Source organism: Colletes latitarsis, chromosome 8 (genome assembly GCF_051014445.1).
Source record: "Colletes latitarsis isolate SP2378_abdomen chromosome 8, iyColLati1, whole genome shotgun sequence".
NCBI lineage: Eukaryota > Metazoa > Arthropoda > Insecta > Hymenoptera > Colletidae > Colletes > Colletes latitarsis.
In genome coordinates this window covers 28,270,471-28,287,992 of record NC_135141.1, presented here as the reverse complement: position 1 = coordinate 28,287,992, position 17,522 = coordinate 28,270,471, and the positions used below count along the sequence as shown (strand labels likewise).

The 17,522-nt window shown below is 38.1% G+C and overlaps 1 protein-coding gene across 9 annotated transcripts in view; it reads right to left on the bottom strand.

The window, feature by feature from the left end:
• The window catches only part of Ttk (zinc finger and BTB domain-containing protein ttk), a 66,668-nt gene that overhangs the window by 23,508 nt on the left and 25,638 nt on the right, over positions 1 to 17,522 (bottom strand). For 7 of the 9 annotated variants that reach the window (XR_013080129.1, XR_013080131.1, XM_076771047.1 and 4 more), the window contains exon 4: positions 15,078 to 15,137. Coding sequence is in view for 6 of the 9 variants with exons in the window: in XM_076771047.1 (XP_076627162.1) it covers positions 15,078 to 15,137 (60 nt within the window). In the remaining 3 variants the exon portion in view is untranslated. Of the gene's footprint in view, positions 1 to 1,635; positions 8,879 to 15,077; positions 15,138 to 17,522 lie in introns of those variants that run through there. The other 2 variants (XR_013080130.1, XM_076771052.1) reach the window with 2 other exon arrangements.

The following is a 17,522-nucleotide window of genomic DNA, read 5'->3' as shown; positions in this document are numbered from 1 at the left end:
AGCCGTAGAATAACGAGTCTCATTGTCGATGATCGGTTTCGTCTAAGGGTAATCCGCTGTCGACGAATCTCGCAAAGCGAGCGCGCAAAAACGGAGACGTGAATGCGTGTGTAAGACAAGTCGGTACAGCGAGACTTAAAAATCCTTCAATTATAATCTATTGAACACCGTTCTTTTTATTATCGATAGTCATAATCAAACAATCAGTGCATATAAAATATACTAAGTCTACCCAGCGTCAGAAAAGACTCGTCTTCTCTAAAAAGTTCCCTATAAAATTTCACCTTATTATTCTGTTTTTTTTTTTTTTCTTCTTTTATGTCTTTACACTCATTTTACGACAAGGTCTCACTTATTTGGCACTAGATTGCGATCGTCGGGCGCGCCTTTTTTTAAAAAAAGGGATATACACGCGCGCGCCTGCGATCGCGTCTTCATAACAATTTACTTATTACTTCCCCTTCATCGTCTTTCCTTCCTTCTCTCCCTCTTCCTTCCTTCTTTTTTTTTTTCCATTTTTCATCGTCATTATTTATGTCGCTTAAAAAGGCACCAAATCGGGGATTACACCGCTACATATTATTGGATCCCACTGAAGTACGTTAATTCAACGTATATATATAAAGTTAAAAGTCAACCACGTATCTCCGTTTCTTTCATATTTTTTTTTTTTTTTTTTTTTCAACTCTCATTTTCTGACGCATCATTTCAAAAACTGCAACGACGTTAATAGGTATTATCAACTAGCGCTAAAATATATTCGATATAACTTTTGTTTATATATATATAATATATAATAATAATAATAATGATAATAATAATCGTAATAATATTAATAATAATCGCAATAATAATAATAATCATCGCAATAATAATATTAATATATATGTACATATACATACAGATGTGTGTTTACATATGTATATATACATATACGTACCATTCTTTTACACCAGTTCGCGCATTTTGTATACGTGTCTCTCTCTCTGTATAGGTGTCTGTGTACATATGCGTGTAATTTATTTGCGATAATAAACTATGATTCTTTTCTTTTTTTTTTTTTTAATATATATATATATATATATATGTTTATGTATATATATATTTATATTTAATATATATATTAAAATCTATCCGATAGTACAGTCTGCTTTTTAAGCCTCGTAATTTACCTCTCTCTGTTCCTCTTTCGCGGTGGTCTCTTGCAACGGCGGCCGATGCCGATTAACACGTGGAAAACTTAGTATAATCGGTATTGACTGGTGGTCCCGCCCGTAAGGGGACGAATAAAAAGACGAGAATCGCTTGGACGTCGCCATTGCAAGAGCCACACATAAATATAATATATTCTATTTAAAATTTTCTTGTTATTTTTCTTTTTTTTTTTTTCGTATTCATTCCCCGTATCCACCCGCAATGTCCGTAGACTTATAAATTAATTAAAATATGTTCAACGCGAAACTCATCGACGAGACCTCAGCGAACCTACCCTCGATTAGCGTGAGAAATTCGCTTGCGTTCGGAACATAATAGACTCAATGTGACGAAGTTGAGAATTAAAGTAGAAAAGACAGGTGCAGATCCCGTCGAAAAAGTTCACCTCGACTATCGAACTTTCTCGTTGACAGATTCTCTTTTTGAAATCAATCGGTTCCGCGACATCGCCAAGAAACACGTGACACGTGATGCAAGCCGCAAGGCGCACCACCTACAAACAATTCCTCATAACATTTCGACTTATCTTTTTTTTCTCTTCTTCTTCTTCTTTACTCGCTATGAACACTTTTTACAATTTGAACACTAATTTTGTACGAGCAACAAGGACGTTCATATCGTTTCATCCTTAGTTCACGATAAACACCACACCGAGACCACTACTAACGTTTTTTTTTTTTTACTGATTGGCAACATGAATTTCCCTTTTATACAAACCTTAATTCTAAAGATTAACAACATTTAAAGGCAACGAACGTGAGCGAATGTTGTACGATAAATTTTCGTAGCAAGCTTCAAAAAGATCAACTGCTAAATTTCAACAATTTGTTTAAGGTATCAGTTTACCCTGATCACGAGCCTTAAGATACCGAGTAAGGAATTCGATGTAAGTGAAGCTTTACCAAACTTTAAACTCGCACACGTGTCATCGATAACATACTTTTGTTTTATTTTTATTTTATTTTTTTTTTAATTTAATGTAATACCGAATGCTTCTGCAACTGTCTTCGGTCGCTTCAACAATTAGTTAAAATTTGTTATGCCCTCCTTGTTTCGCTCGCGCGACACGACGAATAAGACGTTCAACGGACTATATATATTATGCAATGAATAAAATTTAAAAAAGGCAAACATCCTGTCAACAAATATCGGAAACAAGAGTTTCGTTATCTCTCGAGCGATTTCTCACGTAAAAGTCGACTAGGGTAAACTAACACTCGTTTTCTTTTTTTTATTATTATCATTTTTTCTTTTTAACGGACGAATAAAATTGGATTTCCCCCGAACGAGCTACTACGGAAGGCCCCCGATTAAACGCAGAACGTTCGAAATCTATCTGTCCCTGGCCTATGATAAAAACTAATCATCAACCAAGTATCGACAGAATCCAACGGGATCGTTTTTCCTTCATAATTTGGCAAAAATTTATTGTTTTCTGTTTTGTTTATATTAACCTTCCTTCATTGTTTCCTTTTTTTTTTTTTTTCTTTACTTTAGGCGATCCGAGAGCTCTATTTTCTGCTGTACTTTCCACTCGACGTCAACACGCTTTTGCTCGCTTTCTAGAAATCTTTCTTCTTTGCCTGCCATCTAAAATTGAGTTAGTCTTAGCCTCTCAGTGATTATCAAACGTGAGTGTATTACTTTAATTATTATTTTGTTTCATCTTTACTTTAAATCGATATATAAGCTGTTTAGCCGCTGCCTCTTTGCACTTTTTTTTTTTTTTATATTTATATATCAACTATCAGTTTACACCCTCTCATCATGTTTCCACTTTGGACGGGCTTTTACGTTAACCCATCATCTTGAACACAACGATTTCACTAAGACCGGCCTGTGACCACCACCACCCGCCTCCTTAATTTTCCGTTTCTCTGTTTTCTCTCGTTTAAAAAAACATCTTCCCGCCCCGCCGAATATAATCCGACCGTTTAACGGTCGGAGCACTCTTTGGTCCATGTAAGTTCTTAATTTTGAAAATAATTGACCTGAGAGTATACATTGATCAGCGAGTCAGCGGCACGGTCCGCCATGATCAGAAACACCTAAAAAAACATTCTTATAATTTTAGTATATCATTCTCATCCCTATACGGTTCTGTTTTTTTCTTTTGTTAATTATTTTGTTTCACCTACTTCTTCTATCTTTGCTGCCTGCCTAACTAATTGAATAAAACCCCTTCTATCCGCCTAAAAGTACGCGCGATCGCGTTCAGGGACTGCCGTTTGATTCGTCGGTCCCTGACTCCACTTACAACTAAAATTTTTTTTTTATCTTTGCAACGCTAGATATCTCTTGAATAACGAACGAACAACACTGGTCAAATCGTGGGCGAACGGACAGGGCCGTACAAAATCACGGTCGCGTCCTATCCTCTCTTTCCTTTCTCTCTCTCTCTTTCTCTCTGTTTTCCCTTTCTCTCCCTCCCTTTCTCTCTCTTGATTTCCTCTTTTCCCTCTATTCGATCCCACGTATTAAAATAACAACGAAGGTCTCCGTTACGATAATAATTAATTAATAGTAGCAGTAATAATATTTATAATTATTATTATTATATAGCCTCTAGTCGTCTAATGTCTATGCCCAACTAACGAAAAAATTTGTATATAAATCGTTTCGCTTCCTCTCGCGATTCATGCAAAGCCGTTCATTATTCTAACGAATGGTCTATGAACGAACGTGTTCGACTAGAGAGGATTCGACAAAGTGAAAAGTGCAAAATATAGTAAGCTACGATCGTATTTTAGTGCTGTCTCTCACGACTAAGCCTATATACCATCACTGTAGCCGTATCCCTTTTGAACAGTTTTATTGTTTTAATAGAACGTTTCTTGACTCTCTCGTTTCGCTTTAAAGAGAGAGAAAAAAAAAAACTAATTGCGTAACCAGATTCACGGAGAATCTGCGACAAGTAAGACAAGGACAAACTTTTAACAATAACAATTTCTACGACCCTGGATATGCACATCCTTGTCTTACGTTATTCAGCGCTCGCTATTTACAAACAAAAAAAAAAAGCTATACAGGGTGTTCGGCCAACCCTAGGGGAAATTTTAATGGGGGATTCTAGAGGCCAAAATAAGACGAAAATCAGAATACCAATTTCCTGGCTGAGGCTTTGTTAAAAAGTTATTAACAATTAAATTAAAAAATTTTAAATCGTTCTGGAAAAATTATTTTCGGTTGCGGGGGTGAATTACAATTATTTTTGGTTATTACACATATCCCCGAAATCCTACCCTCCTTCGAGAAAAAAATTCGGGTAGGTGGTGAAATTTCTCGGTGGAAAAAAAATTTTTCAAATCGTTCTAAAAAAATTATTTTCAGTTGCAAGGGTCGATTATAATCATTTTTGATGAATAGGTATACCCCCGAAATCCTACCCAGTTATGAGAAAAAAATTCGAGAAGGTGTGAAATTTTTCGACAAAATTAAAAAATTCCAAATCGTTCTAAAAAAATTATTTTTAGTTACGGGGGTCTATTACAATCGTTTTTGGTCAATAGACATACTCTTGAAATCCTAACCATTTTCGAGAAAAAAATTCCTTACCGAAAATCTAATTTCTGGCCAGAAATGTTTCCCTAAAATTCATGCGAATCTTTAAAACACCATAACTTCTGAACGGATTGGACGATTTTAACGTTCAAAAAGCCAAACGCCGCGTATTTTACTGTAGAATATGTAGAAACTCTAAAAATATTGGGAAAGTTGCTCCTTGACCCCGTAAAATGCGAAAAACCCCATAAAATTGATTCAGTTTTCAAATAGCCATAACTCCTATAATAGCGAATATATTTCAATGAAACTTTTTTCTGAAATAGAGCTCATGGGTACCTACAAAAAAGTATTAGACAACTTTTCTGTAGGGCGTCAAATAAAATTGCTAAAAATGAAAAAGGAATTTTTAAGAGAAATCGACAGGGGGGGTAGGTGCCTAAATTTTCCGACGAAAAAGAAATTTTTAATTAATTCTAAAAAAATTATTTTTAGTTGCGGGGGTCAATCGCAATCATTTTTGGTGAATAGACATGCCCTCGAATTCCTACCCATTTTCTAGAAAAAAATTCGAGAATGTGTGAAATTTTCGACAAAATTAAAATATTTCAAATCGTTCTAAAAAAATTATTTTCAGTTGCGAGGGTCGATTACAATTATTTTTGGTTATTACACACACCCCCGAATTCCTACGCACTTTGGAGAAAAAAATTCAAATACGTGAACAGATTGCAGTTCTACAGCCGGAACTTTGAACGTTAATAACTTTTTAACGAAGCCACCATCAACAAATTGGTATTCTTGATTTTCGTCTTATTTTGGCCTCTAGAATCCCCCATTAAAATTTTTCCCAGGGGTGGCCGAACACCCTGTATAATGTATCGATTAGTACTGATTGTGAATTCGCGTTAACAAATTTAATAATGCCTGATCTCTGCCCACGGTGTCTCGCAATTACGTTTGCGTCGCGGGTTAACGATAAAAAATTAACAACTCGTATAATATATAAATATACTATACACGCAGCAAAACTATTATATTAGCTTTACCGATCGAGCGTGTAACACGCTTATTGTTCAATCGAGTACGGTACAGTACGATACGGCGTTAAGTTACTACTAAAGTGCCTTCAGTCTATCCAATGTCAGTACTATCTTGTATTTGGTGTCGTTAAAACCGTCCCTCTGCAGTCTTTCAAGAATTGCATGTCCCGTTCCGTTTATTTTCCCCCCCCATTAAAACCACCTCTTTCGTTCCTACCCCGCCCCCCTCTAACCGCGGACTTCTTTTCTCTACCTTGGCTCCCTATTACGCTACTATATAACTTCGAATCAGGCTCAACAGCTTGACAACAGCTCAACGGCTCAACAACATGGCGAACGGTCATCGTACATATATATTGCATTTACTCAGTCTACGTGGTTCCCTTATTTATATCATGTGTGTATGTGTATGCGTGTTCGTGTGTATGTATATGTGTGTATGTGTGTGTGTGCATGCACTTGCTTTGTATTTTTTTTTTTATATATATATTTTGTTTCCTTTATCCGTTTATTACGTTAAAAACGTATGCCATCTTGAACGCCAACCCATGCGACACGTTTGATTCTCTCCGTAATATAACAGTCACAGAATAGTAAATTGTATTCTTTGTTGATTTTTGGACTCACGTATATTTTCTGCGATTTCATTAAATTCTATTTAAACTGATCCCCGTCGTCGCAGAACTACGTTGAGACGATTAAACGAGTACACCGGTTCAATCATAATATAAACTCTTTGTATGCACATATTTTGCTTCTTTTTTCATTTTCTTTTTTTTTTTTTTTCTATATATTTGTTTGTTTGTTTGTTTGTATATATCCGCGACTTCCCGCGATCGGGAAGGCACGCGGTAAAGCTCGTTTCGTTTGTAACTTAATGCCCGTTGTGTGTTTACGCGCGTAAAATTGTTCCTCGTGAAAGGTAGCTGGGGTCCAGCTTGTGTAACAGGCCGAGATACGTAACCCTTTGGCGGCCAGTCTCGCCCCGAAACTGCCAATTTCCGAACGAAGAAAGAGAAAACGAGCCACCGGCCACGTGAACGACAATTATTTATTAAAATGAAAACGACCGATCGCGAATGATAAGAGGTACCGTGTGTGTCCTAGATTTGACTCCGACTAATCTAAATTTGTTATTAGCTGCTACCTTTAATATCATTTACGTATGTTCATTTAAAATTCTCCTTAACGACGATAAGGACCATCCCAGCGAAACGGGAGAAACCGTTTTGAGCTGCAACCGGCACTTGGCCGCGATTTAGTTCCCCCTTAGTCGCCGGAATAACGTTAATAGATGTAATTTCTTGTTACGCGTTCGTCATCTGTCAAACGTACGCGTCGAATATGCTAAGGAATGAGTTACACCGAGTGAACCACACGATCGTCGATCGTCGATGTTCTTTTACAGCGGATCACATGGTTCCAAAGGTCCTCCAAAGGTCCTCCAAAGCTATACGATTAAATTTTAACACGCGTCTCATCTAAACATTGGATTAAATTCGCTTCCCATCTTTAAAATTCAAACTCACTGTGCATCGTTTATCAATACCACACAAGTAGATACAAGTCTTTTATGTAACAATGTTTTAAAAGAATCTCTTCACTGCAGATGAAGAATCTAATATTGTTTGCTATCTTTTATTACTTTTAACAGAAGTAGAATAAAAGTGACGAGTAAAAACAATGGCGATAAAACTATATAAAATTTGCTACTCTCTAACAGGCGTCTTTAATAAGGGAAAATATCTGTTTCGTTCTACTGTATAATAATTCTTTCTTTTAGAGCCCTATGGACTCTATGAATATTCTGATTAATGTGTCTATGCGACACCGAGTACGCGTTGCTTAATTATGTTCCCACTTATGCATTTATCTACTAAATAAAATTCTGTTTTCTTGAAATTCTCTTCTCACGAGAGAGTCCATTTGTCTATACATTTAAAACAATAACCAGAGTTAAAAGGCTGGCCAGTTGGAGGACCTTCCGAACCACATTCCCTAAGGTACAAAAGTATCAGTCCACAAATAAAAATGGCAGAAACAAGCAACTTACAATGGTTCAACCTGTATATAATTAGCTACTATCTTAAACATTGAATCTGTCTATGGCGTCCAATGGCTCATCCCTGATCCATCCCAACAATTCTGTCCCTGAAATCAACTTCTACACCAGCTTGTTCTCTCTTGGTTCGTTCGAAACATTGCGATTATCATTTTTTTTTTACAGCCATGGGTTTACCCGGAAAGCCATTGACACGTACGCTCTCGCGTCTCGTTTGAGCTTCTCGTAGTGTTTTAGCCTCTTTCTAGCGCAACGTTCCCCGCCTCTTGCCAGGGAGAAATCGATCAACGATTTGTTCAACAATTGTCGACAATTGCACGACGCGATCGCCAGCCTGTCCGCGACCCCCTCCGCGACGTAGGAGTAAAGGGTAATTCGTTTATCTTTTCTGTTTCGTTTCCGTCGTTTCCTTTCGAACGTTCCCTTCACGAGACAAAACGGGAAAGAGGCGAGGAACGTAGCCTGAGAAGAGCAGACGCGCTGGCAGCGGTCTACCGCTGTTGTCCCATACTACTGCTGCCACTGCTGCTAAGACTCATATGCGGCTTAAGGCTATGTATGATCTTCACGTGGGCGACCATGTTGTCTTTCCGCGTGAATTCCTTGAAACAAACTGGACAAGGATAGTACTTGACGTTAGGCTTGTGTGAGGTGACGTAGTGCCGGCAGAAATTACTGATGTGTGTGTAGGTACGATGGCATACGGTGCACCGGTACACGTCGCCCTCTTTCACGCAGTAGTCCCGCACCGAGCCCTCCGTTCTCTCGTTCTCGACCTTGAACGATCCCTCGAAGTCGCTCTGACTGATCTCCGACTCACCGGCGACCAGATTAAATATGGCACTGCTCAAATTGTCCTTCGACACCTTCTGCTCCGACTCGGAGTCGGAGTATTGCTGCGAGTCGTCCATGGACGCCGCCGCCGCGGCCGCCGACGACGACGACGTTTTCCCCTGCAGCGACGACGCGCTGTATTCCTTGCGAAAGCATCGCTCGAAGTTGATGCGAATGTGAGTCGGTGACTGCGAGCCACCGCCACTCGTCGTCTCCTCCGAGTCTGAAACGAAGAAATCTCTCTCCTTTAAACAATTCTCGACGCCCGACCCTTTGCACGCGTAACAAAGTAAACTAAGGACGGTATCGGCTACTAGACGCGTTCACTGTCCGCCGACTCGAATCTCGTCGAAAACTGAAAAGAACATTGCAACGACATTAATATTTCAGTTACGCTGACAGTGAACGCGTCGAGTACACGTACACTGTGCGACGACTGTTACGGATCCACCCCCGAATTGCACTTATGCGTATCATAAAGTGAGGAGATACTACTTTTTACTAGTATTTTTCCTTTTTAGCTTCATCTCTATGGGTTTGATTATATAAAATTGTGGAAAATACTGTTCAATTTTTTTGGGGAATTGAAGTTGCAGTATGTTGTGTCACAAATTGAAAATTACTATTTCTAATAAAACAAATATTCTGGTTTGTACACCAAGTGTGTCATCGTTTTTTTCCCCTCAATGCTTTTTCTGAATATTCTATTTTTATAACCAACTGTGTTCTTCTTTGTGCTTGATCAATGCATTATCTTGTAATTTTATTATTACAATCTTGAAGCATTTGATTTGTATTAAATATGTAACGGTATAATGGCAAAATTATCCAATTTTGAAGTGTCATTGAATCTTTAAACCTGTTTTCCTCGGAACACTAAAATGGACGGACAATAAACTGTCCTCGATAGTACTCGTGCCATTCTTCGTCGTACATTGCGTCGCGGTTTCGATCTAAGAATACATCGATCGTTACGAAGGATCATCCGAGTGTCCTTTCGATAAGAATGTACATTTCTCACAAAATGGCGTATTGAACGACGATCTTTCGTTCCATTAATTTCGACACAGTTGCTTTCAAATTGTACAGTTTTACCATTTCCCAAAAATGTACGCTTTTGTAAAAAAGAAATGCTCAGAAAACAAGGTGACTGAGATGCGCCCTAATAAGTAAAGGGGCAGTACGCTTCTATTATTTTTTAATTCTCACCACTTTATGATATTCATATTGAAATTCGGGCCCGAACGACTGTCGCGCGGTGTACATATTTATGTATAACAAAATAATGTATATAAATTTGTGTATAATATTGTACTGATAAATATATAAATAACGTATTTCTATATTTGTGGGGGGAAGCAAGAGGAAGGGTAGAGCCAGCAAAAAAGAGTCACCGTATTCGAACCGGCTGTCCGTCAACTCTGTCCCATGTAAAGTGTTTTATGCCGCACACTCGCTTTTCCGTGTCCCCCGTCCCTGGCGTTCCTTGTCATTCCCTCTTCAGATTCTTTCGCTCTCACGCACGCTTTCGTCGCCGCTGCTTGGCTCTCCGTTGATCGCGGCTTTGCCTCGATCCCGTATGGCTGCGAAGAGGACTGTTTTACGGTCCCGTCGCCATACCCGCCAAGAGCATTTTCAGCGACTCAAACGAAGCCTCTCTTTCTTCCAAATGGATATGCACCAACCAGCATACACACACACGTTTTTATTTTTCTTTCTTTCTCATTCACCCTGCATACCCACGATTTCTCATGCACGCTTTCTCCACCCTCGTTCGCGTCACGTACGGGCTGAACAACAGACTCGAACAACGCGGAAAGCTACGACTTATCCCTGGCAAATCGGAATGTTCAACTGTAGAATTAAATTTTTAAAAGAAACCCGTCCCATAACTTGAAACTCAGAATGTTTACAAAAAGATCAGAAGAAATAATAACGTCGAAATTGTTCGATGGTGTTACGAAATTTCGAAGAAGTTCGAAACAATCGACTATTTACGATCAGTCACAGAAGCATTTAACAGATTCATCCATACATAGAAAAGTATATTATAGAAGTATAGAAGATACTCGAAGGGTGAAAATTATCATTGCAATGAACTCGATATAATTATAAAAATGTTTGCTTCTCTTTAACCCCTTCGTGTCCGCCATTTACTAACGAACCAAACTAATGTAAATTAAAAGAAAAAAAAAAAAAAACAATCACTGCGTTCGAGTGCAGGCACGAAGTGGTCGATTTCTAGTTGGGGGGTTTTACAAAAGCTTGCAGAATAATCGTAAATTATGGAAAACGCGTTAAGATGCATCCAACAGGTACACAACACTCAGACAAAATACGAACGCACGCGCATATAAACGCCTTGCAGAATTTAAATTTAAAAAATTTAAAATCCATGTACACAACACGACATAACCCCCATTTTGAATCGTCCGTGCGTCCCGTCAGTCTAAATCGTAATCCATATATATCATTTAACTACGGTATAGACGATCCATCGAGATCGAGGACGCTCGAGAAGAAGCAACGTTTTCTCTTCTTCGATGTAATTACAGTTTACATTTAATTCCGCTTCGGCTTCTGTACATCAGATTCTTTTTTTATCGACTTTCTCATATATGTATATATATATATATATATGTATATTATATTCTGGCATTTCGAAACGGTTTCATTTTGAGCGGCTGGCCTCCCCTAGTTCCCTCGCTTCCCCCGCGCAAAGGTAATCTCTCAGAGATCGAATGGTGATTCAGATAATCTCAACTCACCTGCGCAAAGAGAACAAAAGCAACACGTTTCACGGTCACTACCGAACGATCATCTTCGACGTCTTCGAAGCACTCTGTCACGCGCGCGCGTGCGTGCGTACGTCAGTTAAAAAAAAAAAAAACGTTTTCTCGATTCATCTTACATTCTTTTCTTTTATTTCTTTTTTCCGTCACCGTGTATTACTTTTCTCAAAGAACGTATGCAGCGAAACGAAAAAAAAAAAAAAAACGTAACGTACGTCACACTCTCGGTATCAATTCTCTCTCATCGTCTAACGTATTTTTAATTTTCTTTTTGTTTTTTTTCAAGGAAAAATAAAAAAAAATCTGTCCCACTCTCGATCTTTCTGTCTTTCTCTCAAAGGTCTCTCGCTCTTGTTTCTGAACGTTTGTCTCTCTCTTTCACGTCCTGTCGTTTCTTTTCTCTGTTTTCTGTTTCTCCGTTTCATGTAATGTTTTGTATATTTTTTCTTTTTTTTTTTTTTTTTCTTTTATTTATTTTCGTTTCCTCCGTCGCGAACACCAACACTAGGCAACGAGAAGAACGCAAGAGAAGGCGGAAGCGATTAACCTGGCGACGTTCGTTGTCCGTTGACTCTACGCACGCTTCGTTATATTCGTTCTTTTTCTGTTTTTTTTTTTCTTTTTTTTTTCTTTTTCTAAAAGCTATCCCGTTTCGCCCGCGGTCTGTCACTCGGCGAACACGCGCGTGTTTTCGTTCCCGTGCATCCGCGGCTCGTCCTTGCGCGACGAACGAACGTGAAACAGAAGTTAACCAGCGTTTAAAACAAAAAAAAAAAAGATCAGGAATTAAAAAGAAAAAAAAAAATCGTAAGCACCGCTAAAAGCTGGCTCCACCCCCTCCTTTTACCAAAGTGGCCAATGGCAGCGAAGCGTTTCTCATTCGTGCGGGGTTGGGGGGGGGGGGGGCTATACGACGACACCGTAAGTACGAAACGGGGGGGGGGGAGGGTAGCTTTTCTTTAATGGTTAAGAGAAACAGTGAGCGAATAGAGATACACGTGTGTATAATATAAATATATATATATATGTAAATATATATATCCGTACAGAGTAAGACGGGCGGGGGGGCAGATTAGCGTAAAGAAGAAGGAACGTGGCGCTGCGCATTGGCCGAGCATAAATCACATGGGTATGTATATATATGTATATATATACGTATATATAAATACATATGTCTTTTAACGAGAATCGGTGGGTGGTAGGTTAGATTTTTGGAGGCTACAGCATTCAAAAGGGAAGTCTTTGTGTGTTTGTTGGCACGTTTGGTTCCGCTCGAACGTCTCGTCGTTTTCAGAGGAGCATTACAAACAACAACGTCCTATATGGGTTCAACGAGACGACGGCTTCCTTTCTCTCTCGTACACTCGATTTCTTTCGTGTATATATATATTAATATATATATGTATATGTATACGCATATATATGTATGTATATGTATACATATTTCCTTTTATTATTAGCATTGTATATATATATATCTTTTTTTTTTTACTCTTTTTTTTTTTTTTTTTTTTTTTTTTTGGTAATTTTTCAAGCTGTCGCAGGTCAACACGCGTGGACTCAACCGGGTCTCAACATTCGTGTTTCAACATTCCGCTACGGTTCCTAGCCGTGCCGAAAAATTCGTTTCGGGTCGCACGAAAAAAAGGAAACGGTTTTCTTTTTACAGGCCGACTTTAGAAACCCGTGACACGTATATAAACTCCTGGGAGCCTATTCAACCTGCTCCAGACGCAAATCACATTTTTTTTTTATTTTTTTTTTTTTTTCTATATTTCTCTAACCACTCTGCGAGATTTGTTGACCTTAATTTCATGTAAGGATGCTACCTCAAGCGTCGTCCTCGAGTTAACATCTTAACGAATTGCGCCCGTCAACAAATTCATCGACTCGAGTTTCAAACATTCTTTTTTTTTTCTGGTATAGTGTACTTGAGTCTAAGCTAAAAAAAATAGCCTCCCCGGAAACATTGCCGCGATACTGCATCTCGGTAAAACGTTCGCAGTCGCGCAAACGCAAACGATGAAAACGCGGTGAAAATATTAACGGACGAAAACGCTGAAAAATTAAATTCATTAGCACATCGGTAAAGCAGTTCAAAATGGTTCTGTTTGCTCGTTGGGCGTCGTTACGATCTGATGGTAATTTTATTACAGTGTATACTTGATGATGCGGGCGATAAAGATTGGGCGGGGTTAAGGGTCAGATACGAAGTCACTTGGGGAAACTTTGTAAACTGAATCTTTTTGCGTAACTACCGTCGATCGACCTCGACGAATCGTACGGAACGGTTTGAAAATTCGATCGGAATAGTAATTGCGTCAGACGGCTTCTGGAAAAACGTTCGATCGTTCTTACGCGAGTTCGCGAGAGAAAATTCAATCATGCAAGAATAGATTTTCAAGCTATTTACTTGAAATCACTGGGTCGTATTAATTCTACGTGTCGCGTGGATTCTGATTCAATTTCACAGTGTCGATTTGGTTCCAATTTTACGCGTATTTTGGCGTACATCGTGTAGAATACTGTATGAAATATAAAGCGATTGTTCCTTGTGCGTACACTTATCCAATCCATAATTATTCTGAATTTATTTCGAAACCACTTTGGCTTTATCTGTTTCCAAATGGACCAGCATTTTGATGGTATACAAAGTACAATCGTATTTTTAAAATACATATTCTTTTTACCAATAATTTATCACAACTTTGGATCTGAAAAATCATACGTTTCAATGAAGTCAAATGTCAGAAATTTTTGTCTAGTAGGTACTAATAACTTAATTAAATTAGGAACAATTAAATACAGTATTTACAAGTCAAGAACCAAGGGAAACGTTTCTGTAGTTAAAGGTTCAAGACCAGTGTTACTGACGCTCACCGAGTACGTAAAAAAGGAAGAAAAACACAAAACTTGACGCACCTTTATTTTCGAAAACTTCGAGCGGTGAACTCTGTACTTTTCACACATTATTATACACGATGTCCATTATGCGGAGAATTAGATTCAAATCGGCGACTTCAAAATACAAATTCTAAAATCAAGGTTTCTTGACAGGTTAAGGGGTTCAAGCATTTCCCAGCATTGGAATCGATTATCTTATCCGATGGATATGCCACGATCTCGTAGAATTTATGAAAAAAATCAAACAATCAACAACGCAATAGTAATTTGCTTTCCACTCGGAGTTCTATTTGAGCACACGTTACATCAGAGCTCTTTACCTCCTTGTTTTATTTGTTCTTTTGTGCAACGTGAATGGGAAACTTAAATAAAAAAAAAATCAGATAATACTGTGCCCCCTCGGAGAGTTAAAAATGCTTGAACGCAACTCGTCGAAAAACCCTGTACTTTGAAACGACCACGAATATTCTTGTTCTGAAATCAGTTTACAGGTGCTCGTAAAGTTTGCTTTTTATCGTTTGTTAGTACGCAGAACTTTGCACAAGTTTCGTTCCCGAGCTTGCGAGAAACACGTTCGTCTCGTCGTCGATCAACGAGACGTTGAACTCGCTTGTGTACAGATGAAAAGTATTAACGATGATGTGTTATTTTGATCGCGCGTTACAGACGATGATCAAAGGTGCCGCAAAACTGTTAATCGTGTAAGCTGACGATGGTGTTTCTTACCTTGCTTGAAACCCTCGCTCCCTTGTCTACTGTGCGGCCGCGCGAACGTCTCGTCGGAGGCTGAAGTACAAATTAAAAGGGTTAGATGGTCGACGATCACACGCGTTTTAATCCTTATGTAAATAACCAAAATGTTTACTACTGTTCGACAACCGAGGTACTTGGCGAAGCATTCTATTTAGACAAATCAAGCGATACACAGCAATCGTTTCGATCTGATACTTCTTCACCATCTTTTCCTGACCCTTTCATAAGTTAGCTGCTTTTAAAAATTTTAACAAAATGTATGCAATGCAAAATTTAATTATTCTGCTTTATTCTATACAGGGTGTTCGGCCAGCCGTGAGAAAAATTTTAATGGGAGATTCTAGAGGCCAAAATAAGACGAAAATCAAGAATACCAATTTGTTGATGGAGGCTTCGTTAAAAAGTTGTTAACGTTCAAAGTTCCGGCTGTAGAACTGCAATTTGTCCACCTTCTCGAATTTTTTTCTCGAAAGTGGATAGGATTTCGAGGGTATGTCTATTGACCAAAAACGATTGCAATTGACCCCCGTAGCTGAAAATATTTTTTTCAGAACGATTTGAAATATTTTAATTTCGTCCAAAAATTTGTCCACCTTCCTGAATTTTTTTCTCGGAAGTGGATAAGATTTCGGGGGTATGTGTATTGATCAAAAATGATTGTAATCAACCCCCGCAACCGAGAGTAATTTTTCCAAAACGATTTGAAATTTTTTTTTTCCGTCAAAAAATTTCAATACCTACTCGAATTTTTTTCTCGAAAGTGGATAGGATTTCGAAGATATGTGTATCCACCAAAAATGATTGCAATTGACCCCCGCAACTGAAAATAATTTTTCCAGAACGATTTGAAATTTTCGAATTTAATTGTCAATAACTTTTTAACGAGGTCTCCATCAACAAATTGGTATTCTCGATTTTCGTCTTATTTTGGCCCCTAGAATCTCCCCTCAAAATTTTTCCCGGGTGTGGTCGAACACCCTGTATATCACTAATAGTAAAGTACTTTTACAATTGCCAAAAGGAACATGAAATTATCGATAGACGTTCCTCGAGACTACAAATAACGAGACAATTTTTATGAAGTTAGCAATAGAAAGTATGCTAAACAGACCACACACAATATCCGATGTTTTCTACGACTGCAACGAGATTCAAGGTGGAAAAAAGAAAGTAGCAGGATATATGTCACGACGATCTTGGCAGAAAACACGGAACGTATACGCTTGCTTAAGACACTTTCTCGTAAAACACTGAAGTTTAAAGGCTTTTGTAGACCCCAATACGATTCTTAATACAACTAAATTCATTAATATCATTCGATAGATTCGTTAAATAAAGCCTTTTAATATATTGAACATTTCTGACGGTAACTATCGGATACCTCCATGACAACATAGGAGTTATAATATAATTCCAGACTACAGTACGATTGCAGTGTCGATAATTGGTACATTCGCTTTACTCTTTAATTGGTTATTGACATAAAGGTTAAAAATGACGATCATCGGAGACTCGTCTGCTACTCAGAGTCATAAAGATTGTCCCTGACTGATCACAGAGAGAGAAGATCATTGTTTGTTCATAAAAATACGTTTCCACGTTAGTGACTAGCAGCGTGTTCCATAAAATATTGCGCATTTCTATCAATTTGTTTTCTGGTTACTTTTAAACTGTCCATGCTTCCATTTTGTTGTTCATTTTCAGACGGGTTTCAAAAAAAATCGAAGATTTTTATGCGTTCTTGTCATCATTGGAAACTCTAATTCTATGCTTAAAACTATAAGCCACTCGGTATATGGTTCAGACTTTGATCACCTTTCCCTAGCGACGTGCATTTTTTTTAGCAATTATGACGTCATCGAACATGGATGTGCCTGATTTTTTGCATTCCAAGAACGGGATTGGTAATGCCAGAAGGACACGGATAAATATGCTTGAAATTATGTTTTGTTCTCTGTTAAGAAGCTATATGTATACATCCAGGGGGGTGAAAAGCAAATTTCTCTTTTCTCATTATTTTTGACAGATTGATGGAATAGTAAAAATTAAAAACATCAGGGTGTTTTTGAGTTTTTAGGTATACATCACTAATTAATGAATTGAGGTTTTAAAATACGCAACATTTCCTGGGACACCCTAATATTAGTCACTACTTTATGCGACACGAAATCTTGACCAACAACGAAATAACCTTTTCTAAAAATAAAACAGCGGAATGTGGTCGAACAAGTAATTCGTTTATTCATTGACACCGGAGAACATAAAGTGTCTTCCTAAACGTGTCTGACCTAATATTGGTCATCGAATAACAAAAAATTCATGAATACCAACAAAATTAATCAATTTAAACGTGTTCTTTCTTCCGGAAAAGGGAAAGAAATTGTTTTCTTACTCATTTGGGATCAGTATTAAATTAAC